The following is a 25,569-nucleotide window of genomic DNA, read 5'->3' on the forward strand; positions in this document are numbered from 1 at the left end:
CCAGAAGAAGAAGAAGAAGAGAGAAAAAGGGATAGAAAGTGTCTCTGAGGAGGTTATTATTGAAAACTTCCCCAATGTGGGCAAGGAGATAGTCTCTCAGGGCATGCAGGTGCACAGATCTCCCAACACAAGGGACCCAAGGAAGACAGCACCAAGACATATAATAATTAAAATGAAAAGACAAAGGATAAGGACAGACTATTAAAAGCAGCCAGAGAGAGAAAAAAGATCACATACAAAGGAAAACCCATCAGGCTAACATCTCAGCAGAAACCTTACAGGCCAGAAGGGTGTGGCATGTTGTATTTAATGCAATGATGCAGAAGGGCCTCAAACCAAGAATACTCTATCCAGCAAGATTATCATTTAAATTGAAGGGGAGATTAAATAATTTCCAGATAAGTGAAAGCTGAGGGAATTTACCTCCCACAAACTGTCTCTACAGTCTATTTTGGAGGGACTGCTATAGATGGAAGTGTTCCTAAGGCTAAATAGCTGTCACCAGAGGTAATAAAACCATAGTAAGGAAAGTAGAACAGTCAGTTACCAAGGAAATGGAAAATTAAATCAACTACCCCCAAAGTTGGTCAGGGGATAGACAAAGAACACAGAATATAATAACTAACATATAAAGAATGGAGGAGGAAGAAAAAGGAGAAAAAAAAATAAAAGAACCTTTAGGTTGTGTTTGTAATAGCATAGTAAGTGAGTTAAGCTAGACGCCTAGATAATAGGGAAGTTACCCTTGAACCTTTAGTAACCATGAGTCTAAAGTCTGCAATGGCAATAAGTACATACCTATCGATGATCTCCCTAGAAGAAAATGGTTTGAATGCACCAATCAAAAGACATAGAATCACTGAATGGATTAAAAAAACAAGACCCATTTATATGCTACCTACAAGAGCCTCACTTCAAACCCAAAGACAAACAGACTAAAAGTGAAGGGATAGAAAAAGATATCTTATGCAATAATAGGGAGAAAAAAGTGGGAGTTACAGTACTTGTATCAGACAAAATAGACTTCAAAACAAAGAAAGTCACAAGAGACAAAGAAGGGCATTACATAATGATTAAGGGGTCAATACAACAAGAGGATATAACCATTATAAATATCTGTGCATCCAACACAGGAGCACCTACATCTGTGAAACAAATACTAGCAGAATTAAAAGGGAAAATAGAATGCAATGCATTCATTCTAGGAGACTTCAACACTCCACCCACTCCAAAGGACAGATCAACCAGACAGAAAATAAGGAGACAGAGGCATTGAACAACTCATTAGAACAGATGGATCTGACAGACATCTACAGAACTCTACACCCAAAAGCGGCAGGATACACATTCTTCTCAAGTGCACATGGAACATTTTCAAGAACAGATCATATACTAGGCCACAGAAAGAACCTCAGTAAATTCAAAAAGATTGAAGTTATACCAACCAGCTTCTCAGACCACAGAGGTATGAAACTAGAAATAATTTAAGCAAAGAAAATGAAAAATCCCACAAACACATGGAGGCTTAACAGTATGCTCCTAAGTAACCAATAATAAAATAAAAACAGAGATAAAACAATATATGGAGACAAATGACAACAATAATTTAACACCGCAAAACCTGTGTGATGCAGCGAAGGCCGTGCTAAGAGGGAAGTATATTGCAATACAGGCCTACCTCAAGAAAGAAGAAGAATTCCCATATGAACAGTCTAAACTCACCATTAATGAAACTAGAAAAAGAAGAACAAATGACACCCAAAGTCAGTAGAAGGAGGGACATAATAAAGATTAGAGCAGAAATAAAATCGAGAAGAATAAAACAACAGAAAGAAACAATGAAAGCAGGAGCTGGTTCTTTGAGGAAATAAACAAAATAGATAAACTCATAGCCAGACTTATCAAGAAAAAAAGAGAGTCTACACACATAAACAGAATCAGAAATGAGAAAGGAAAAATCACTACAGACACCACAGAAATACAAAGAATTATTAGAGAATACTATGAAACATTATATGGTAACAAACTGGATAACTGAGAAGAAATGGACAACTTTCTAGAAAAATACAGTCTTCCAAGGCTGACACAGAAAGAAACAGAAAATCTGAACAGACCAATTAACAACAAATTGAATTGGTAATAAAAAAAAACTACCTAAGAACAAAACCCTGGACCAGATGGCTTCACCGCTCAATTTTTTCAAACATTTAGTGAAGACCAAATACCCATCCTCTTTAAAGTTTTCCAAAATATAGAAGAAGACGGAATACTTGCAAACTCATTCTATGAGGCGAGCATTACTCTAATACCAAAACAAGGCAGAGACCACAAAAAAAGAAAATTGCTTACCAGTATCCCTGATGTGAACATAGATGCAAAAATACTCAACAAAATATTAACAAAATGAATTCAAAAATACATCAAAAAGATCGCTCATCAGGATCAAGTGGGATTTAGTCTGGGTATGCAAGGATGGTACAATACTAGAAAATCCATCAACATAGTCCACCATATCAACAAAAAGGACAAAAATCACATGATCATCTCCATCGATGCTGAAAAGGTATTCAACGAAATTCAACATCCATTCATGATAAAAACTCTCTCAACAAAATGAGTATAGAGGGCAAGTACCTTAATATAATAAAGGCCATATATGACAAACCCACAGCCAACATCATACGTAACAGCAAAAAGCTGAAAGCCTTTCTTTTAAGATGGGGAACAAGAAAATGATGCCTACACTATCCACTTTTATTCACCATAGCTCTGGAAGTCCTTGCCACAGCAGTCAGACAAAACAAATAAATAAAAGGCATCCAGATTGACAAGGAAGAAGTTAAGCTGTCACTCTTTGCAGATGACATGATATTGTACATTAAAAACCCTAAAGAACCCACTCCAAAACTACTAGATCTAATATCTGAATTCAGCAAAGTTGCAGGATACAAAATTAACACACAGAAATCTGTTGCCTTCCTATACACCAACAATGACCTAGCAGAAAGCAAAATTAGGAAAACAGTTCTATTCACAGTTGCATCAAAAAGAATAAAATATCTAGGAATAAACCTAACCAAGGAAGTGAAGGACCTATATTCTGAAAACTACAAGACACTCATGAGAGAAATTAAAGGAGATACCAATAAATGGAAAGACATCCCGTGCTCATGGATAGGAAGAATTAAGATTGTCAAAATGGCTATCCTGCCTAAAGCAATCCACAGATTCAGTGCAATCCCTATCAAAATGCCAACAGCATTCTTCAGTGAACTAGAGCAAATAGTTATAAAATTCATATGGAACCACAAAAGACCCTGAATAGCCAAAGCAATCCTGAGAAGCAATAACAAAGCTGGGGGGATTACGCTCACCAACTTCAAGCTCTACTACAAAGCCACAGTTATCAATTTGGTACTGGCATAAGAACAGACCCATAGACCAATGGAACAGACTAGAGAGCCCAGATATAAACCCAAGCATACAAGGTCAATTAATATATGATAAAGGAGCCATGGACATACAGTGGGGAAATGACAGCCTCTTCAAAAACTGGTGTTAGCAAAACTGGACAGCTACGTGCAAGAGAATGAAACTGGATTATAGTCTAACCCAATACACAAAAATAAACTCAAAATGGATCAAAGACCTGAATGTAAGTCATGAAACCATAAAACTCTTAGAAGACAACGTAGGCAAAAATCTGAATATAAACATGAGCAAGTTCTTCCTGAACACATCTCCTCGAGCAAGGGAAACAAAAGCAAAAATGAACACATGGGGTTACATCAAACTAAAAAGCTTGTGTGCAGCAAAGGACACTATCAACAGAGCAAAAAGGCATCCTACAGTATGGAAGAATATATTTGTAAACAACGTATCTGGCAAAGGTTTAACATCCAAAATATATAAAGAACTCACACACCACAACACCCAGAAAGCAAATAATGCGATTAAAAAATTGGCAGAGGATATGAAGAGACAGTTCTCCAAAGAAGAAATTCAGATGGCCAATAGGCACATGAAAAGATGCTACACATTACTAATCAACAGGGAAATGCAAATTAAAACCACAATGAGATATCACCTCACACCAGTAAGGATGCCCAGCATCAATAAAAATAAGAATGACAAATGCTGGCGAGGATGCAGAGAAAGGGGAACCCTCCTACACTACTGTGGGAATGTAAACTATTTCAACCATTGTGGAAAGCAGTATGGGGGTTTCTCAAAAACCTAGAAATAGAAATACCATTTGACCCAGGAATTCCACTCCTAGGAATTTACCCAGAGAATGTAATTTCACAGATTCAAAAAGACTTATGTTTATTGCAGCACTATTTACAATAGTCAAGATATGGAAGCAACCTAAGTGTCCATCAGTAGACAAATGGATAAAGAAGAAGTGGTACATATATACAATGGAATACTATTCAGCCATAAGGAAGAAACAGATCCTACCATTTGCAACAACATGGGTCCAACTAAGAGGGTATTATGCTCAGTGAAATAAGCCAGGTGGAGAAAGACAAGTACCAAATGATTTCCCTCATTTGTGGAGAATAACAGTGAAGCAAAACTGAAGGACCCAAACACCAGTAGACTCACAGACTCCAAGAAGCAACTAGTGGTTATTGTCAAAGGGAGGGATGGGGAGGGAGGGAGAAGGGGATTGAGGGGTATTATGATTGGCACCCATGGTGTGGGGGAGATCATGGGGAAGATAGTGTAGCACAGAGAAGACAAGTAGTGACTCTCTGGCATCTTACTACACTGATGGACAGTGACTGCAATGGAGTATGGGGGGGATTCGATAATATGGGTGAATGTGGTAACCACATTGTTTTTTCATGTGAAACCTGCATAACGGTGTATAACAATAATACCTTAATTTAAAAAATTAATAAATAAAGGACTTTTGCATACTTGAATGTAACAATTCAGATACGCCTTTGCGGGCAAAAGTTTTAAAAATAATCACACCTGTTCTTGCTGACTCACATCAACATCGTGAGCATCAGTTACAATAATTTGTTTTATTGTATGCTCAGTGGCGTATCTGTATACTGTTGACATGAATGGGGTCTTTTGTCCCTACCCAAAACTAATTAAAGACATCAAAACCACAGATTCCAAAACTCAGAGAACCTTCAGAATAAATACTGCTGCAGTAAAACCTGCCCACTTATATCCCCAAATACTGCTTTCTAACTGTAAAATTTAAATATTATAAACCAAAGTCAGCCTGTAATTCCATATTGCTTTTTCTCAAGAATAATCAATGAAAAAATTTTCCTTTAATCACCAGCACAATCATTCATTAAAGAAGTTCTTAAGAATTCTTACGTTTAACCACCTTGCTTATCTGTTTTTTTCACCACCTTGTTTATCTAAGTATCTCAACCAACCAAAATGGAATTTTAACCAAAAAGAAGGTACAAAGTAACCTAAACAAAGTTGGTGCTATTTCACATCTCTGAATCATTTCAATTTATAACCGAAATTAGCATATGTGTTATAAATGCTCCCTAATTATCAGTTAGGTATATCCAGTTTTACTTACAAGATCTAATTCTATAGAAGTCCATTTTAGCCTTGTAGCCACTCGATTATTTGTTAGAGCCACAGTATGGCAGAAGTAAAAGCTTAATTGTGATTCGCAATTATATTTAATATTCTTTTTGGTTTAAAACTTCACTTTGGAAATCTCTTTTTAATATATGTTGGTATATGATTACTTCACAGAAAGACGGTTCCTTTAATTGAATAATAAAATTTTAGGCAGCTGTTGCTTTGCTTTTGAAAGTATACAACCAAAAGTTGTACAACAGCTTGATCCCGGCAGTATGGAGAGCATGTGCATGAAATTGTTTGCTGTCTTTAATGTGTTAGAAAATTCTGGTGATAGACTGATAGCAGAGGATTGTCTTTTCTGTTTTCTTAAATTATCATCCAGAGCTATTAATTTGAAATCAAGTAGATGATTCTGTCATCCCACAAAAAGCATTTGGTAAAGTTTCATGATCTTGCAAAATTGGAAGCTACATAATTAGTTGTGAATACTATGGCTGATGAAGTCCCAGATTTTAATATTTCCTGCACCAAAGCCAAAGTACTCATTTTCAACTTGTTACTCATTTGTAAGACAATAGGGCGACAACAGGGCACATTTGGGTGGGTCTTTTGGAGTGGAAAACAAAGCCTTTATCTTGGTGCTATTCTTTAATAGAATAAACACCTGACCCTGGCTTGTACTCCTAGCTATTTTGTAGTATTGTGCCTGTGTTTGCTTTCCTATCCTGTGAATGAACATTGGGGCTAATAGTTTTGGGGGCAGGGTGGAAGTGGGGGTAGCCAGATTATATCATGCTGTTCTTCCTCTGATAGGTCTTGAGCAATGAGCTAAGAGTCATTTGAGAAGTGAGAACAGCCTTATTGTTTTTGTGATGATACCGCTAAGTATTCAGGATTCTTTATAACACTCCACTAGATAGTGGAAATATCATTAATTGAAAAAAGCAGGCTGATGTTTAAAAATTGCATACCTTTAGACAGTATAAATGCTGAGATTCATTTAAATTCTATATCTTAGTAGTAGTATATCTTTTAAATCTTCTATTTTGATAATTGTGCTGTAGTTGTTTAAGTTGTCACCATAAAGAGAAACTGGATAAAGGGCATTTGGGAACTTTACTACTTTGGCAACTTATCTCTAACTCTAAAATATTTCAGAATAAAATTTTCTATGTAACAGTTTAGAAATATTTTCCTGTCAACTTGCATTAAGGAAACTTTAGAAAAACCATAAAAACTAAACTATACACCAGACATCAGGCAGCTGCCGAGGATAGGATGGTGAGCAGCGGATTCTTTGCTCCTTTTCATACCTGCAATCTTGCTGCACTATCATCATCTCTGCCTGTTGTAGCTTAATAGTTAACATTCCCAGTTCAAAAAAGCAACAACAGAAAACAAAGCTGTTGTTTTGGCTGCCCCATTTCATTACTTCAGCTTGAAATTCTTATTAATATGAGATATAAACTAATGTGCATAAGTTCCTCTGAAAACTTCATTTTTATTTGTAAAGAGAAAGGAAACAGGGCATTGACCTGGGATATATGAGCAAACAGCAGTAAGTATGGCTACCTGCTCTTTTGTGCTTACCTTATTTTGGTACACGATTTTTCCATCGTATGAGCTGAGATTCCAACATTTGGGTTCATTTTCTGTCCCCCACCCTGATGTCCCCTAAACATTTATCTGCTTTCATAGGAATGATCGTTACACCTCTGTGGCAATGGAGATGCTTGCTTCGGTAGAGAAATCTTGGCAATTTAAAATACTTTGGTTTTCAGATAGGTCCTTAGAAAAAAAATCCTCTATTACAAACCTACATTATTTAAACTTTTATTGACATCAAAATATTTTCTTTAATAACTTGCATATTATAATGTAGCTGTACTAGAAGTTGAGCTGTGTGTGGTAATGAGGAATCTTACAGAATTGCATATATACTATTCTGTATACAAGACATGACTTTGCAGGGGGCCACAGCCAAGTTCAGTTCCTCCATTTACTCTCTGTGTGACTTCAGGCAAGTTATTTAACATCTTTTAGCACCAGCTGTGCCCCTGTGTTTATGGACAATAATGCACATTGTCTAAAATCAGATGAAGAATGTAAAATCCATAGTACCTGGAACATGGTAGGCACTCAGCAAATAGTAACTAATATTGTCAATAGATTAGTAATCATACTGTTGCCTATGCTGTTTTTTTAATTTTTTTTAAAGGTATCATTGATACACAATCTTATGAAGGTTTCCCATGAGCAACATTGTGGTTATAACATTCACCCATGTTATCAAGCCCCCCCTCCCACCTCATTGCAGTCATTGTCCATCAGCGTAGTAAGATGACTTATGCTGTTTTTATTCCATTTTCCAGTCTAGTCTTAAATTATTTAAAAATTGTAAACAATAATATTTATGCTTCCAGTGTGTAACCTTTCCTGTTTTTACAGCCATCCTTTTTTTGTTGTTGTTGGCAATCCTCCAGCCAGTCTACGGGTGTGAGCAACTGTGTAATTTTACCATATTTTATCATTTATATCCAGTGCATTTTCCAGTCAGGTTTTTGTTCTTACTGATAGTATTGTCTAACGAATTTAAAGGTGCCCTTAAATGAATCATTTGTAAATGACACTCATCCGTTTAGCTTGGTCTCAGTATCATTTGTCCAAAGTTTTTCTATTCAGGCATTTCCTCATTAAAAAAAAAAAAAGTTGCACACTCATTATTTAAAGCAAGTTGTTTTGGGCATTGACATACTTTGTTCATTCCCTTGAGTATTTTAATATCATTTCAGTAAAAAATTACCTGTACATGGAAACAAAGTATCTTATAAATACCATTCTTTTTGCTCCCAAGACAACTATAACCCCTAGATCCCAGTCCAAGAGTTCTATACTTTATATCAGGTTGTCTTATTGAGATACCAGTTCTGCTACTAACCTGTTTAAACTTTGGCAAGTTTTTTAACTTCTCTGAGCCTCAGCTTCCATATCTATAAAATGAGAATAAAATGGCACATACCTCAGAAGACTATGGTTTGGATTACATGAGTTAATGTAGTTTAATACCCGAAATGTAGTGAGTGCTGTGTTTATTGTGGTAGCTGTTACAATCACTGTTTCTGTCAATTCAGTTTCTATCACTGATTTCTATCAATTCTGTTTCAAATTGAAATTTTTCACTTGATTCTTAATCTTTTAAGTTTTAGAGACTTTTTTAAGAAAGATATCTCTCAGTATCCTTTTCAAATACAAATGTATTCTTCGTGTGTTCTCAAACTAAACTATTCAGGCCAGGTGGTGGTGGAAAGTTATGCTTATGCTTATCTATGGAGAGTCTATTTATAAAATGTGTCTTTAGCCATCTGAGTCTATTTTGATTCAGTGTTTTTTTATTCCCCTGGCAACCAATTCTTGTTTCTCATAGAATACAGCAGGCACCTCTGTGAAGCCTTCTTAGTCATTTCCCTTCTCTTTGTTGTAACTCTCTCTGCCCCCACTGTACCCCATCAAATATTAGGCTTAGGACTGCTGTTTTTTTTCCCTTGACTCTACAGTGCCTGTCACTTAGTACTCAGTAAATGTTGAATTTATGAATTACGTAGCATCTTTGATTTTTTTCATCCTGTATGACACGACATGTAATTCAGTTATTCATTTTTTATTATTGCTTATAAACTCAGCATTATTAGTAGTATTTTAAGTCTATTTGAGAGCAAACTCTTGCTCTTTGGAACCCTGAAAGGTATCGGTAGACTAACTGCAGATGACCTTCAGTAGTCCAGCTTCTTTTTCACATTTTCTTTCTAAAATGTCAGCCAAGTAAGTCATGGTGTTAAAACTGTATGGCCAACTTCAAGGTAAAAAGATGTTCTTCTGCCATTTTGTTTTTTATGCTGCCTCCAATGCTTATAAGAGCTCTGGAAAAAATGTACAGAAGCACAGATATATTTGCAAACATTAGAACATTTATTGAAAAATAAAATACTACACTTAATGGCAAGACTATCCTTAGAAAGCTATTCCTAATAAAACTTTTAACTTACCTATTTCTGTAAGATTACAAAAATCTATTTGATAACTGTACTTTTAGTCCAGCAAAATTAATAAATGCACTTTTCAAGTAACTAACCATCCTCATTAGTAGGTGGAAGGAATGTTGTAGTCCTCATATAGCACACGTTATTATATATCTAATTAGGTAGTTTGCATAGTTAAGTGTCCAACTTAAGAGAAGTTGTTCCCTGATTTCAAACCATATTGCAAAGCTATGGTAATTAAAAGTTTGCTATTGGGATACAAACAGACACATAGATCAGTGGGAGAGAGAAAGAAACTGAGAGATAAACCCATACATATGAGGGGTGGAATTCATGGGTGAATAGGGTCAAAAGGTAGAAATATAAAAGCAGTAACTTAAAACACACCAAGTTAAAATTGACGAACAAGGCCATATACGTTTTGATTGTTCATATGATATTTCCATTTCTGTTGCAACCCTTTCAGCCTTCCAGCTGTTTTCTCAGTGGGGAAGTATAGAGCAGGAAATTAGTACTACCTTTGCTGTTTTTCTTTTAGTTGTGATATATTTGATTATCCATAAATATGCCATGCCACCATCAAGTAGGTCATTTTAGTATTCTAACCATTTTAACTGATATATTCTAGAGGTCTTGTTTCCTAATATTTGTCATCCTTATTGCAGTACATAACATTATGCTAAAGATCCTATCCAATGCAGTAGGCAAGAAAAAGAAATAGGCAATTATACAAATTGGAGAAAAAAAAATAAAACTGTCTTTATTCAGATGATACGATCATTGATGTAAAAAATTTGATGGAATCTACAAAGAAGCTACTCGAGCTGATAAGTGTGACAAGGTTGCAGGATATAAGATCAGTATACAAAAATCAATTGTACTTCTCCATATTAGCAACAGTCAGAAATTGAACTTAAAAACAAGCAATACAATTTACAATAGCTTCAAAACATGAAATACTTTGGGATAAATCTGACAATATGAGTGCAAAACCTATATACTGCAAACTACAAAACATGAGAGAAAATAATGGAGGCCCAAGTAAATGGAGAGATACTCTATGTTTATGGGTCAGAAAACTCCATCATATTATTAACACCTCCATTTTCTTCAAAATGAATCAGAGATTCAGAGCAATTTAGATAAAAATCTCAGGCTGTTCTGTAGAAATTGATACACTGCCACTAAAATTAATATGGAAGAGCAAAGAACCTAGAACAATGATGAAAAAGAACAAAGTTGGAAAACCATAATACTACCTGATCTCAATATATACTATGGAGCTATAGTAGTGAAGAAAGTAACAAATTCGTATCAAGGCAAGGGTATAGATTAGAACAAAATAGAGAGTCCGGAAATAGACCCACACATGTATGGACTACTGCTTTCTGACAAAAGTGAGAGGGCTGTTAGAAGCTGAAAGTTTCTCCTTTAAGATTGGGAACAAGACAAGGATGCCCACTCTCCCCACTTTTATTCAACATAGCTCTGGAGGTCCAAGCCTCAGCAATCAGACAACACAAAGAAATAAAAGGCATCCAGATTGCTAACAAGAAGTTAAACTGTCACTGTTTGCAGATGACATGATACTGTACATACAAAACCCTAAAGAATCCACTCCAAAACTACTAGATCTAATATCTGAATACAGGAAAGTTGCAGGATACAAAATTAACAAACAGAAATCTGTTGCCTTCCTATACACCAACAATGAACTAGCAGAAAGAGAAATCAGGAAAACAATTCCATTCACAATTGCATCAAAAAGAATAAAATACCTAGGAATTAACCTAACCAAGGAGGTGAAAGACCTATATACCCTGAAAACTACAAGATACTCATGAGAGAAATTAAAGGAGATACCAATAAATGGAAAGACATCCCATGCTCATGGATAGGAAGAATTAATATTGTCAAAAAGGCCATCCTGCCTAAAGCAATCCACAGATTCAATGCAATCCCTATCAAAATACCAACAGCGTTCTTCAATGAACTAGAGCAAATCGTTATAAAATCCATATGAAACCACAAAAGACCCCGAATAGCCAAAGCAATTCTGAGAAGCAATAACAAAGCTGGGGGGATTATGCTCCCGACTTCAAGCTCTACTACAAAGCCACAGTAATCAATTTGGTACTGGCACAAGAACAGACCCATAGACCAGTGGAACAGACTAGAGAGCCCAGATATAAACCCAAGCATATATGGTCAATTAATATATGATAAAGGAGCCATGGACATACAGTGGGGAAATGACAGCCTCTTCAAAAACTGGTGTTAGCAAAACTGGACAGCTACATGCAAGAGAATGAAACTGGATTATTATCTAACCACATATTCAAAAGTAAACTCAAAATGGATCAAAGACCTGAATGTTAAGTCATGAAACCATAAAAGTCTTAGAAAAAAACATAGGCAAAAATCTCTTGGATGTGAACATTAGCGACTTCTTCATGAATACATCTCCCCGGGCAAGGAAAACAAAATAAAAAATGAACAAATGGGACTGCATCATGCTAAAAACCTTCTGTACAGCAAAGGACACCATCAGCAAAACAAAAGGGCATCCTAAAGTATGGGAGAATGTATTTGTAAGTGACATATCCAACAAGGGGTTAACATTCAAAATATATAAAGAACTCACACACCTCAACACCCCAAAAGCAAATAACCTGATTAAAAATGGGTGGAGGATATGAACAGACACTTCTCCAAAGAAGAAATTCAGATGGCTAACAGGTACATGAAAAGATGCTCCACATTGTTAATTATCAGGGAAATGCAAATTAAAACCACAATGAGATATCACCTCACACCAGTTAGGATGGCCAACATAGAAAAGACTAAGAACAACAAATGCTGGCAAGGATGCGGAGAAAGGGGAACCCTCCTACACTGCTGGTGGGAATGCAAACTAATTCAACCATTGTGGAAAGCAATATGGAGGTTGCTCAAAAAACTAAAAATAGAAATACCATTTGACCTGGGAATCCCACTCCTAGGAATTCACTCAGAGAATATAATTTCTCAGATTCAAAAAGACATATGCACCCCTATGTTTATTGCAGCACTATTTACAGTAGCCAAGATATGGAAGCAACCTAAGTGTCCATCAGTAGATGAATGGATAAAGAAGAGGTGGTACATATACACAATGGAATACTGTTCTGCCATAAGAAAGAAACAGATCCTACCATTTGCAACAACATGGATGGAGCTAGAGGGTATTATACTCAGTGAAATAAGGCAGAGAAAGACAAATACCAAATGATTTCCCACATTTGTGGAGTATAACAATGAAGTAAAACTAAAGGAACAAAATAGCAGCAGAGTCACAGACTCCAAGAAGGGACTAGTGGTTAACTAAGGGGAGGGGTGGGGGTGGGTGGGTGGGTGGGGAAGGAGGAAGAAGGGGATTGTGGGGTTCCATGATTGGTGTACATGGTGTGTGTGAGGTCACAGGGAAGACAGTGTAGCTCAGGGAAGACAAATAGGGACTCTGTGGCATCTTACTACACTGGTGGACAGTGACTGCAATAATAATAAGAGTGAAGGTAAAAAACACATTGTTTTTCTTGTGAAACCTTCTTAAGAGTGTATATCAATGATATCTTAATAAAAAAAGGTGAAAAGGTTGTTATTTGAAGAAAGGATAACCTTTTCCCATTACTGGAACAATTAAATATCTGTACATAAAAATAAAAATGTATCTTGCAGTGTGTATAAAAATTAACTCAGAATGGGTTATAGATCTAAATCTAAAGCCTAAAGACATAAAATTTCTAGAAGAAAACAGGTGAAAAATCCTTGTGGCTTGAATTAAGCAAAGATTTCTTAAGTATGTTACCAAAAGCAAAATCCATCAAAGGATAATTTGGACTTCATCAAAACTGAATACTTTGTTCTTTGATATTCATCTTAAGAGAATAAAAAGACAAGCCACAGGCTAGGAGAAAGTATTTGCAAAGGACTTGTGTCTGGAATATATGAAGAACTCTCAAAACTCAATAATAAAGATAAAAGCTTAATAAAAATGTACAAAACATTTGAACAGACACTAAAGAATCCATATGGATGGCAAAACTACATTGAAAAACCCAGCATTATTTGTTAGGGAAATAAATGCAAACGAATATGTTGAAAATACTACTGTATGTCTATTAGAATGGTTAAAATTTAAAATAGTGACAATACCAAGTGTTGGGAAGGATGAGGAGAAACTAGAACTGGGTGGAATATAAAATGGTACAAGCACTTTGGAAACAGTTTTTAGTTTCTTAAAAAGTTAAACATATGCTAACTGTATGATACAGCTGTTTCATTCCTGTATATTTCCCTAAAGGAAATGAAGACATGTGTCCATATGAAGACATTATAAAAATGTTCATAGCTGCTTATTTATAGTAGATAAATGGAAAAACCACAAATGTCCATCAACAGGTGAATATATAAATAATGATGATATATTTATACAACGAACTATTTACCAATTAAAAAGGAGTGATGCAGTGATATTTACAATAACAAATGAATTATACAGAAATTCTGAAGGAAAGAGTCCAGATTTTTTTTAAAAACAGGTATATCATTACATTTATATAAAATTCTAGAAAAAGCAAATTAGAGTGATAGATCAGATTATTTAGGAGGTGGCAAGGATGACTGGAAACAGGGATAATGAAGGGACACAAAACTTCTTGGAGTAATGGATATGTTCAGACTTAAATTGTGACAGTGATTTTCTCTGTGTGTATGTGTGTGCCAAAACTTAGGTTGTCCACATTAAATACATATATTTACTGGATATTACTTACACCTCAGTGAAGCTATAAAAAAAAAGAGTGCCATTCAGTGTTGAGACAGCCGGATAGAAGGTGGTTAGTGACAGGACCCGGTCCTTAGGGATGCTGTGAGGACTGGGGGTTAGGACGCGCTCAGAGGTTACAGTGGTGCCAGCCCAGAGCACTGCTCACCATTCAGTGTGACTGTCCTTCACTGGGTCATCAACTCTTGTTGAGCAAGGTACCACGTCCCAGCCATCGTTTTGCCTTCATGTCCCAGCCATCGTTTTGCCTTGTTTCAGACTTGCACGGGTATTTATTTGTATATCCTCAACTTATTTCATGAACAGTACAAAAATAATTTTGACAAATTTTAAATGGATACTTAAGTAACAGAATTAGCATCCTTCAAACATGTGAAACAGGGATAAAGGTTGAAAAAAAAGAACTGAGGAATTTGGCATACACTGCCGTGGACTAATTTGTGAGTTATGGTACTTAGATGGTTTGAATTATGTGGGAACAATTTTAAATGTTACATTGTCTTAGGTATGTGTTTTTATTTATACCCATACACACAAATGTGGGTGTATGTATGTGTATATCATAGAGTCCTTGAAAATTGTTTCCTTTGTACAGTCCAATGCATCTGTCACCCTCCTTTGACTTATTTTCGAATGCAGTTAAGTCCTTGGGAAAATCACTTATGTCATCAGGGAGGAATGTCACCAAAATAGCTTCTCACTTAAGTTCCCATCCCCAGAGCTAACCCACAGGAGGTTCCGATAAATTCAAATATTTAATAACTTGTATTTTTCTTTCTCTTTAAACACAGGCCCTCTGGTCCTGGAGGCAAGATCATGTGGTGGATTCTTGGCAGTCAGCAGTCTGTGGAGCTTTCGCAGGTGCAAAGGATTATATTATACTGGGAAAGACCAAAGAGGGGGGGAGAAAAATGTGAAAATATTAACTATGCAAAAACGGCATTCTTCAGAAATTCCAGATTGTTTGGATGAAGAGAGTTCCACCAGTTGGTTGAGAAAAAAAAGTGTCTGAGGGAAAGAAAAAAAAAAAACCCTGCTAAAAAGGTGTCTGCTTGAAAGACAACCAATTTGTTTCTGACAAAATTTTCTTTTTCTTTTTATCTTTATTAAAGCCTTCACTCAGGCCCTTGGATTATCTGAAAGATGATTTATAGAGGCCTCTGTGGGAGGGCCGTGCCGCGGGTGCAGGGCTGCCCGCGCAGCTGTCTGCCTTGAGCAGTGCTTTGGGGGTGTGAGCGATTTCTGCAGAAGGCGATGATTCACAGTCCATGTGACATGTTTGACAGCACCATAGATTAACTAGTGTCAGGAGAGCAGAGGCCGCTCCACAATTTACCGAAGGCTAAACCGCTCTGTGTAGAAAATGTGGACATCTCAACATCTGGCCATTCTCTAGACCTTCACCCAAGAGCAAAGTGACAGTATGCAATATTGTGTTATCCATCACTGAGTGGTATGCATTTTCCAGTGAGGCTTTAATGAGAACTCAGATGCTTAAAAAAAAATGTAGCAAGTGACAGGTTTTACTTTCTAATAAGTACATTTTGTTGTTGCATATAAAGGTAAATTAGAATTACAGTTGATGTAAGTTGAAGCTGTGATTTGCCCAAGAATTGTGAACTGCTAGTTTAGATGCAAAGCCAGTAAATTGACAACTGTGTGCTTTCAGGATGTTGACTTTATTAGAAAATAATTGTTTTCCAAATTGCTTAGTGGTTGTTGGATTGGGTGTTTTGTTGACATGATTGAGAAAAGAGAAAACATTTTATAGGATCCTTTATTAACTGTTGGACCCATTTGACTTGTAAAATTCATGATCAAAAACAAGAATTCTGCCTCTAGACTGGAAACCAGCTCAGATTGATTATGATATGTAATTGTTTCCACATGACACATAGTCATTTGCTGTGTTAAATGAGTAGGTAGTCTTGATTCATTTTCCAGAGGTCAGGAGTCTTTACTCCTGAGCCCCTAAGAGAGAGTGTGTTTTTGTTGACACCCTTCTGGGCCCTGGGGACAAAGTTAGCAGTATGGAAATTTAGTTATTCTGGATAAGGAAGGGCACTTCTTAAACTTAACAATGCCCTAAAAGTTCCATGTACTGAAAGAAGAAGTATACATTTGGTGGTCCCATTCCTTAAGGTAGCTAATTCGGAGACTTGCTTACAATTGCATTTGTTTCTGTTCAGGAAATTTGCATTCATTATAATTCCGTCTTCTGAGCAATGCTTTGGAGCACACCCTGAGCACTTAGGTTAGTCAGAAGGTGGGGGCTGGGGGAGAGAGGGCAGGCAGGGCCCTGTGGGCCAGGCCCCTAGTGTGAGGTGGCTCTCCCAGGACCTGCAGCACTGGGGGAAGGCATGTGGGGCAGGCAGCGGATTTGTCCAGAGCCACATATCTAGGGCAGGCCAATGAGCTGGACTTACAACGCTGTCAAGTCTCAGTTCTGCCCTCAACTGAGGAATGAGACCCTAGGGCCTTCCTGAGCACCAGTGTCTTGGCCTGTAATGTAGACACAGCCCTCCCAGCCTTCGGGGGTTACTTCAGAGATAGGGGAGATACTGCACGATTACTACTGTGTGATCTATGACAGAACAGATGTGAGGAATTACTCCTCACTAAAAACAACCAACACCCAGAAAACAAAAAGCTATTATCAGCTTAGTAATTCAAATTCTCAACTGTATTGAAAGAATAGTGTCACATTAATAAAGCTACTGGAGATAATCATCTGCTCTAATAGTGTGTAGATTTAAAAACTCCTCCAATACAATCATCTTATTTTTTAGCTGAGGTTCTGATAACTAAAGGAGTTTGTCCAACCAAGGTCTGCAAAGGTCCATTGTTAGTGGATCCACATCTATATTTAGCAAAAAATAAATACATTTCTTGTTTCCTTTTGTTTTGAGGTTTTAATTGGTGCAAATTTGATACAGAGTAATAAGGTTACTATTTAAAAATCTTTTCTGAATGATAAACATCATTTGAAAATACTCCACACTATGGAAAAGTGGGATTTCTACAAGTATGTTGCGGCGTTGGGCAGTACCCGCTGTAGAGAGGTGAGCACCAGCTTACCACCCTGGGCAGCCCTTTAAGGTCTGACATGCGCTGCACTTTCAGATGCTTCAGCCTTGCGTGGCTATGAAGGCAGTGATAAGACTTGCCCTTAAATCAGAAATCAGATTTCTCGTCCCCATGTGCTTTTCCAGTTTGAAAATGCTTAAATGATTGTAGGTAAAGTGCTCTCTGTGCCATCCTTGGCCCTCTTCTTTGCCCATGCTTGCGTTACAAACTGCTTGGTACAAATAGCAAAAAATGTGCCTTGAGATAGGAGGTGTTGATGGCTTGTCATGCTCAGAAATTCCCTTGGCTTCTGGTCAGGGGTTAAACTAGAGTGAGAAAGAAAGGCCTTTGCCAACTTCTTCAAGTTAAATCCTAAACCTAAAACCGTAATTCAGTCTAAGTAATTACGACCTTTGCTACCATAAGGATAGTTGCTACTCTAGTGTTCTTTGACCACTTTCTTGTAATTACACCTCCTTACATTCCGTGGGGAGAGAGAAAGGAGGAGACAGAGAGAGCCATAGATGTCCGCAGAGCTTCAAACTCTAGAATAGGGTGAAGGGTTATTTGGGTAGCAAATGAGAAGGACTGACACAGTCTCTAACACACGGAAACACGTCCATGGCAGTTGTCTGCAGATCATGCAAAAGAGGTGGATGCAGATGCCCTTCCTGCTCCCGGGCTGATCTGGGGAGGGGAGGCCAGGCCCTGGAGGGGCGATGAGTGGCCTCACTGCCCACTGCTGCCCCCACCACATTTGGTGTTGCCTTGAGGTAACTCCTCCAGACCTGTGGTAAGAAGACGGCCCCTTTGTCTGGAGAGCATAAGGACCCTTCATTTGTTCCCTGTGGACACGTGAGGTGTTAAAGTCTAGCCTCTCCTGAGTCTGGTGCTTGGGTGCAGTTAGCCTGCCATTCAGTGAAAGCCCAAGTCTAGGGAAGTCGGTCGAAAAGTGTTAAACCTGGGATTTGAGTACCAAAGCAGCCTGCGATTGCTGTGCCAAGTAATTATTTTCTGTCTAATATGTTAGCATGTTCCTTGCCTTTATTACCAGCACTTTACAATCCCCTTAAGTGAAATGTAGGAAAGAAGTACCTTCTACCTGCAGGTGTGCCGCTTCCTTGCCCCGCTTCCTTGCCCTGCCCCCACGACGACTACTTATTCTGCTGCGTGATCTTCACAAGCCCTGTTTGCAGTCTCATAGAAAACATCCTGAGGTCTCTGAATTCAAGCAGTTTGATATTTGAAGCCATCTAAGTTGATTAATAACTTTCATAAAATACAGTTACCATCAAGGTAGTAAAATCAGGACCTCTTTAAGCATGTATGTTTTTGTCTCTAGCTTTTCTTCATATTACTTTCAGGAAGCAGAAATCTCCCCGAGAGAATTGGCAGACATCCACAGGAAAGGAATGGTGGACGTCTGCTAATGGCCAAAAATAAGTTTGATGTGCAGTATCCTGATTTATTAGAAGACAAGTACTTTTCAGCATAGGTGATTCGTGAAAGCTTAAGTGGTCAGACAAGAGACAGGTCATGTCCTGGCCAATTTTTAAGTCTTTTGTGTTGGTTTAGGATAGTCTGTGAACCTTTCAAATAGGGAAATGGTGTACTTCTGAGTTTTAACAGCCATATTTTCATGTTTATTATATATCAAGACCATTGTGTAGTGAAACCGCATTCCTGCTGTAGCTAAGATACACGTGACTTTTTGAGTCCTGCTCCGTGCTATCAGTGAGACCCTAGGCAAGTTAAGTTGTCTGTCAAGTGGAATAGTAACACCAATGCAAATAAGAAAAGAATCCCCCCGAGTACCTAGGACAGTCCCAGCACGGCAGAGACACAGTAGCTCTCGGCTTGCCCTTCCCCCGCCCTTTTAGAGAACAAGGTGCAGTCTTCAGTTTGTAAAAACTGTAGACACTTGTCCAGGACACCCAGAAAACATTTTTGATCGCCTACTGTGCGTGCTGGGCTCAAGATGTGAAGAAAAATCAGACATCATCTGCCCGCCCAGAAAGGAGCTAATTCCTTTGAGCACTAATGTCAGCCAGCCATTCTTCTGGACTTTGGCTAGGCTCATTCAATCCCTGTGTTTTATAGATAAAAAAAAATCGAGGTCACTAGAAGACCCTGTGACCAAGAGCTCAGGTTCTGGAGTCAGAAAATTCAGGTCTCAGCTCTGCACTAAGTAAAACATTCTACAAGTCCTGAACCTCTCCGAGCGTTGTTTTCCCCACCAGAACGTGGGCCAGCAAAGGACCGTCCCTATATTATAGGATAGTTTACCTAGAGAACAAGGCGTTCACCCAAGGCCAAGTAAGTCAGAGAGGTGGGATTGAAGCCTTGGTCTTTCTGACCCCAAAGAAGAGCTCCTGGCCAGGCCCCGCTGACCCTGCCGACCAGGAAGGGCGACACTGCCACGCAGGGTGAGGATGTGGAGTGGGTGCTCCGGGATGGGGCAGCTTCGTGGTCTTTCTTTTTCTCCTTCTCCCTTCCTTAGATTTTATTTATTTATTTAGTTTTGGTGGATGGATGTGAAGCCTTCCTGGACCCTTTTCTGTGATCAAAAATGTATTTACTCATTTAGGGCAGAATATGTGCTTAAGAAGTTGCAAGAGTAAGATTTCAGGGGTCGGTCCTCAAAATTTTTAAATAATTGAAATTTAGTAAGTCTCTGAGTTTCAGACAACTTCTGAATTCCTAACACCAGCGCTAAGCAGCGCAGGGAGCCGGAATGTTCATGTTAACGGATACTCTCTAGCCCCACGGTGTGTGTCATTTCTGAGTAGCCAGAAATGGAACATAAAAGCAGAAAGGGATACATCCTTCCAACAGTCAGCACCATAATAAATGTCACCAAATGGAGGAGTTCAGTGTAACAACCTTGTTTCGGTGACATTTTCAGAAAGCTACTTGGCAGAGCTCAAATGACCTTCCTAACTGTCCACGTGCCACAGAACTTCGATGGAGCAGGTGCTGTTTGTGCAGCCTCCTTCACACATCTGTTCCATGCTGCACTTGCACAACTGCCCGTGTCACCTCAGCTCATGGAAGCTGAAACTTTAGGAAGCCCTTTTGGATTTATTACATCTGTTTCGCTGTTTCTTTAGGGTCTTGTGGGGTTTAAAATATATCTTCTTATAGTATTAAATATTGACACCATATACTCTGGTTTCTGTTTTAAAATGGTCCCAACTCCTCTGTCCATAGATGTGGACACTCTTAATAGTTTTAAAAGTATTTTGTCAGGGCATCCCACAGGCGAGAAGGTGTAGGGACGAATGCCTACTGAATGCAGCCTGGCGCTAACAACATGCAGAAGGGAGCTTAGAAATGTTCTTACTCCTGCTGGCCTGTTGTCAGAAGCCTGGAAATGCAGAAAGCTTTCAATTTGAAGAATCCAGCCAGTTGTACCAAAATACCACCAGTGATACACATTTATTTTTGCCCATTTTGCCTGAGCAGAAATGATGGGAGTTGGGTCAGATTATGGGACGGCCCAGGGCCTGGGCCCTCGGAGAATCAGGGGAGCCGGGAGGGAGCCTTTCGTGTCAGGCGTAGGTGTCTGGTTGTAGTTCCATCAGCACATACACACCCAGGCGTTGGCTGCTCTGGGTGAGGGTAAGATTCGTTGCAGGGGTCTTGATTTTTAACTCGAGGGTGTAAAGCATTACTTTGTCACCTCTTTTATATGCAGGTCACTATCACTGTAAGAGTGGTGGGGGGGTAAAGATCTTGCTTGTGTGCATCCTATTCTTGAATCAGTCTAGTGGACATGATAGGAAAAGACTTTTGCAAAGTTATGAGGAATTACAAAATAAAAAATCATAGAACACCATGTCATACGGTAAACACTGCCTCACCTGTGCGTTGAGTATGTTTTTTATATGCACAGGTGGATTTGCGGCTGCAGTCACCACACCCCTGGACGTGGCAAAAACAAGAATCATGTTGGCGAAGGTAAGTGGTAAAATAATGTAAGGTAGACATAACAGATGCTCACAGCTGTCAGCACCAGAGCTTACACGCATATAAAGTGAGTAAAAGTGGTTTCCCGCTCACCAATAATGGCAGCCTGACGCTGCGTGTTGACTGACTAAGGAAACTGACGCTGACCTGTAGTTCCCACAGGAATTGCTGTGCCCAGTGTCTGGGCAGCATTTCAGCTTGTCAAAAACATCTTCAGCTACATTATGTAAGCGAGCAGGGCTGGTAGGGCTTGTGCTTCGTAATACTCCTTTCAAATTACCCCATTTTACTGGTGATTGATCTGCACCTCGGATTCCACACAAGCACACTTGGCCTTAACTGGATGACTTAGGACAGTTGTCAGAATGGTTAAAAGATTCTTTTCAGTAAGGAGAAAAATCACTTTTAAAGAAGCTAGATTGACACTTCAGGGAATGCATGTAGCCTATCTGGACCAAAGCAGTAAAAAAAAGAAAAAGCCATCTCCTCGTGGAAAAGTGAACAAACAAGGGCAGAATTCTAGTAGGCAGGTAGAAAGGCCAAGCCTGAGAATGCCAGTTTTGTTGGAAAGTGAACTTAGTGCTCTTTATTCGGTGTGTTATTAGGGACTTCAGTGAGTTTCATATTTAAGTTCCAGTTATACTGACTATTCCCAGTCCTTCTAAGAGAAGTTAATAATTGCTTTGTCTTTTTCCTGTTAGACAGTTGTGAGCTCTGCTCAGTTTGATAATGAGAAGCTAAAAAAAGCAGCTTCCCATGGGACCTGGGCCAAACAAGGGCTTGCCTTGGGGGTTTGAGTGTAAGGGCTTTTGGTCCAGTGAGATGCAGAGGTTCTGATCCCCAGTCTAGAAAACTGCCCTTGGTGAGCGTGCTCAGGAGCCCTGCATCTGATGGTACCTGAGAGCCTTTTGTACACCGGGGAGTTTCATGAGATAATGATGGCTTTCTCTTGTCTTTCCATGCAGGCTGGCTCCAGCACTGCTAATGGGAACGTCTTCTCTGCCCTGCACGGGGTTTGGCGCGCACAGGGGCTCTCAGGGTAAGAACAAGAGGAACACGCACCTGCTGTTCCGCCTCCACCAGCTCTTCGTCTTTTAGCCCGGCCTCCGGATGAGCCCCTTTCCTTCCTTCTGCGTCTGTCCTGGTTGGGACTCTCTATTGTATAAAGCGTTGCCTTGGGTCTTGCTATGTGAGATAGTATCACCCAGTCAAGTTGATGTAGTATTCTAGCCAGGTGATGCCCAGCCTTGTCCATCTTTTTTATTGAAGTATAGTTGATCTATAATATTATATTGGTATATATCAAGTATATTATCAAGTATACAACACAGTGATTCAGCTCTTACACCCATTATTAAATTCTTAGTGCCACTGGTGCAGTTACTGTCTGTCAGCGTAGGAAGATGTTACAGAATCAGTGGCTGTGTTCTTTCCCCACACTGCACTTCCTTCCCCATGATCAACCTCTGTGATGATTGAGATTTTGTGCCCTTTATCCCCCTCACCTACCCCACCCACCCACCCACCCAGCTGCTCCTCGTGGTAACCACCAGTTGCTTTTCAGTTTCTGAGAGTCTGCTGTTATTTTGTTCACTTTTTGTTTTTAGATTCCACGTGTAAGTGAAATCATGTGGTATTTGTCTTTCTCTGCCTGGCTTATTTCTGTTAGCATAACACCCTCTAGGTCCATCCGTGCTGTTGCAAATCCAGCTTTGTCCATCTTGATGTTGGGTGACATCCCCGTGTGTGGCCCCTGCCGGGTTCTGGGCTGCGGTATTGAGACAGTGGGCTTCAGTTAGGGAACGCAGGATGCGATGAGCAGGGGTGACATTGAAGAGAGCATTTGAGGTTGTGGTACATTTAACTGTGACTACTACTAGCAGATGACTTTGAACGACCGCAGTGCCTGACACCTCACTGGAAACCTGTTCTTACGTATTACTGACTGAGGGCCTCAAACTTCTCAGCTTCAGGTCCTAAAAAGCTCTCCTCAGAATGTTAGATAAGCATTGCTTTTACCATAGAAACTTCCAAACCTGTCTGCCTGTTAAGATGAGTACAGACACGTGAAATGCCAATGTTTGCTTGGGGAATTATCTGCCAGGCATTTCCCTAGGCCAAGCAGCAGCCCCCTTCAGGGGTCGGCAGTGGGGTGAGACAGGCTCTGGCTGGTGGACGGCAAAGCAGTGCTGGTGCCACCTCCTCACCCCAGTGCTTGCTGGTCACTTCTGTGGTCTATGTGCAGTTGGCAGAGTTTTATGTCAGCTGGTGGCCAGTTTGGGGAACGTGCAGTGTGTTGATCAGGCCCCAGGTAAGGGTCTTGCAGGAGACCGGTCCCATCTTCTCTTCAGAATTTCTAACTGGAAGTTTAAGTAGCTAATGTCGGATGGTCTTGTTAAATGTGGTACCTCAGATGGCTGAACGTTGGGTGCCTGAAGGACCTAAAGATTTTGCGACAAGAACTGGGTTTAACAGGAATAATTGAGCATGAGAAGGGCAGCGTGCTGGCTTGTATGCCTTTAGTCAGCCATTTACGGCTGAGATTTTGTGAGAAAATGAGAATCTGTCTGCTGACAGCTGAGGTATCATGATTTTGACATCACGTTTTTCCCCACTGAACAAAGAAAAACAGTATGAGAAAAAGATGAGCTCTGAAGCAGTCTGCTTAGTAGCAGGTAGAAGATTCTTAGTGTTGCAGATAGTTCTGGGGCACAGAGATGTAGCATGCAGTAGCTTTTTTAGATCAACACTAAATCACTGAATTTTACTGTCTTATGAATTTTGATGAAGTTTAAATCAGTCTATGGCGACTATCGGTCAAACCTCTGCTCTTGACTTAAGCTCCGTGGAGTCCGCATTGAGCTGCAGCCCATCCACCTTCCTTGAGAAAGTGGCTCTATGTGGTTGTGCATCACTGTCAATACTGTGGCCACTGGAATCTTGTAGAAAAGGAATTGCCTTTAGTAGGCGACTGAAATGAAATACCCTGTCTGGGTCGTGTACTTGACCTTACGTAACTAGGCAGGGCCAGAATTGCAGGCAAAGGATGGGGTGACATACACATGCCAAGGGCCCATCTGTCCCCACCATCAGCCCAGAAAGGAAAAGTGATTTGGATTTTTGCCTATGTTCATCACTTGGGCTCCCAGTGGTGTGCACAGTGTGGTCCTTAGCAGAGTGTTCCTAGCAGCCAAGTTTGTCATGTAAGAACTGGTAGTTTTTATTAGCTTCCTATTAATGTAAGAAAAAGACAAATGATTTGATAAGAATTTGTAACCAAAAGCAAAGAAGAAACCCCAACTGCAAGCGTGGGCAGCTGTTTTGTGGCCTGGTCCCAGGTGCCCCCAGCGCGCCTCCTCTGGCCGGTGCCCCCACGCAGGCATTGCTAGCTTTCTGCCACCCGTGGACATGCCGGTCAAGTTTCCTGAGAATTTGGCCTCCCTCGGAGATGCAGGCTCCCCACGTGTGGTGGTGCTGACCTCTCCGGGTGAAGCGGTGACGCCTTCGTGTCTTCAGGTTCACATGGGGAAGGCCCTGTTCAGCACAGTTGGGAACACATGCTCTGGGACAAGCCGGTTTCTCCCAGATAAGAGCACAGCACGTGCTCGCTCAGCCCGGTAGCCGGAAAGCAGGTGCAAAGTCCTCTTAGCCTCCGTTGCTTCCCTCCCACCTTGTTTCTGTAGATGGTGCCCCTCAGGCCCTAAGCACCCTGCCGTGTGGGCGCCCCTCGGCTCAGGGGGTTGCAGTTGTTACCCGTTTGCTCTGTGGTCCCAGAACACAGCCGCGGTCTGCCTCGCAGTCGCTGCCTCCGAGTTTGGTTGGGGCGCTCACTGTACAAATACTCTGCTGTAAGGCTGTCATTATGTTAACAGAGGCAGTTGTCATCTCGTGAAACTATAAACTGCTTCCATCTGCCTCTTGCCACGAGCTGCTGAGCTTATTGGCAGTAAAGCTGAACCAAGACACTGGTCTCAGAAATAAGTCGGGGAGTGAGGAGGGGAGAATGTTGTGGTGACAGTGGTCTTCCGCGGACCCCCTTCTAGTGCTCTTCCCTCTGTCCGAGTAGGGCCAGGGCGGTTAACCTGGTTTTTGGGGCCA

At 39.9% G+C, this 25,569-nt stretch overlaps 1 protein-coding gene across 3 annotated transcripts in view; it reads left to right on the forward strand.

Moving 5' to 3' along the window:
* The window catches only part of SLC25A26 (solute carrier family 25 member 26), a 145,775-nt gene that overhangs the window by 118,531 nt on the left and 1,675 nt on the right, over positions 1 to 25,569 (forward strand). For all 3 annotated transcript variants that reach the window (XM_073230870.1, XM_037019104.2, XM_037019103.2), the window contains 3 exons: positions 15,228 to 15,297; positions 21,398 to 21,462; positions 22,437 to 22,510. In XM_073230870.1, the coding sequence (XP_073086971.1) occupies positions 15,228 to 15,297; positions 21,398 to 21,462; positions 22,437 to 22,510 (209 nt within the window). The remainder of the gene's footprint in view (positions 1 to 15,227; positions 15,298 to 21,397; positions 21,463 to 22,436; positions 22,511 to 25,569) is intronic.

Source organism: Manis javanica, chromosome 3 (assembly GCF_040802235.1).
Source record: "Manis javanica isolate MJ-LG chromosome 3, MJ_LKY, whole genome shotgun sequence".
In the NCBI taxonomy this organism is placed as follows: domain Eukaryota; kingdom Metazoa; phylum Chordata; class Mammalia; order Pholidota; family Manidae; genus Manis; species Manis javanica.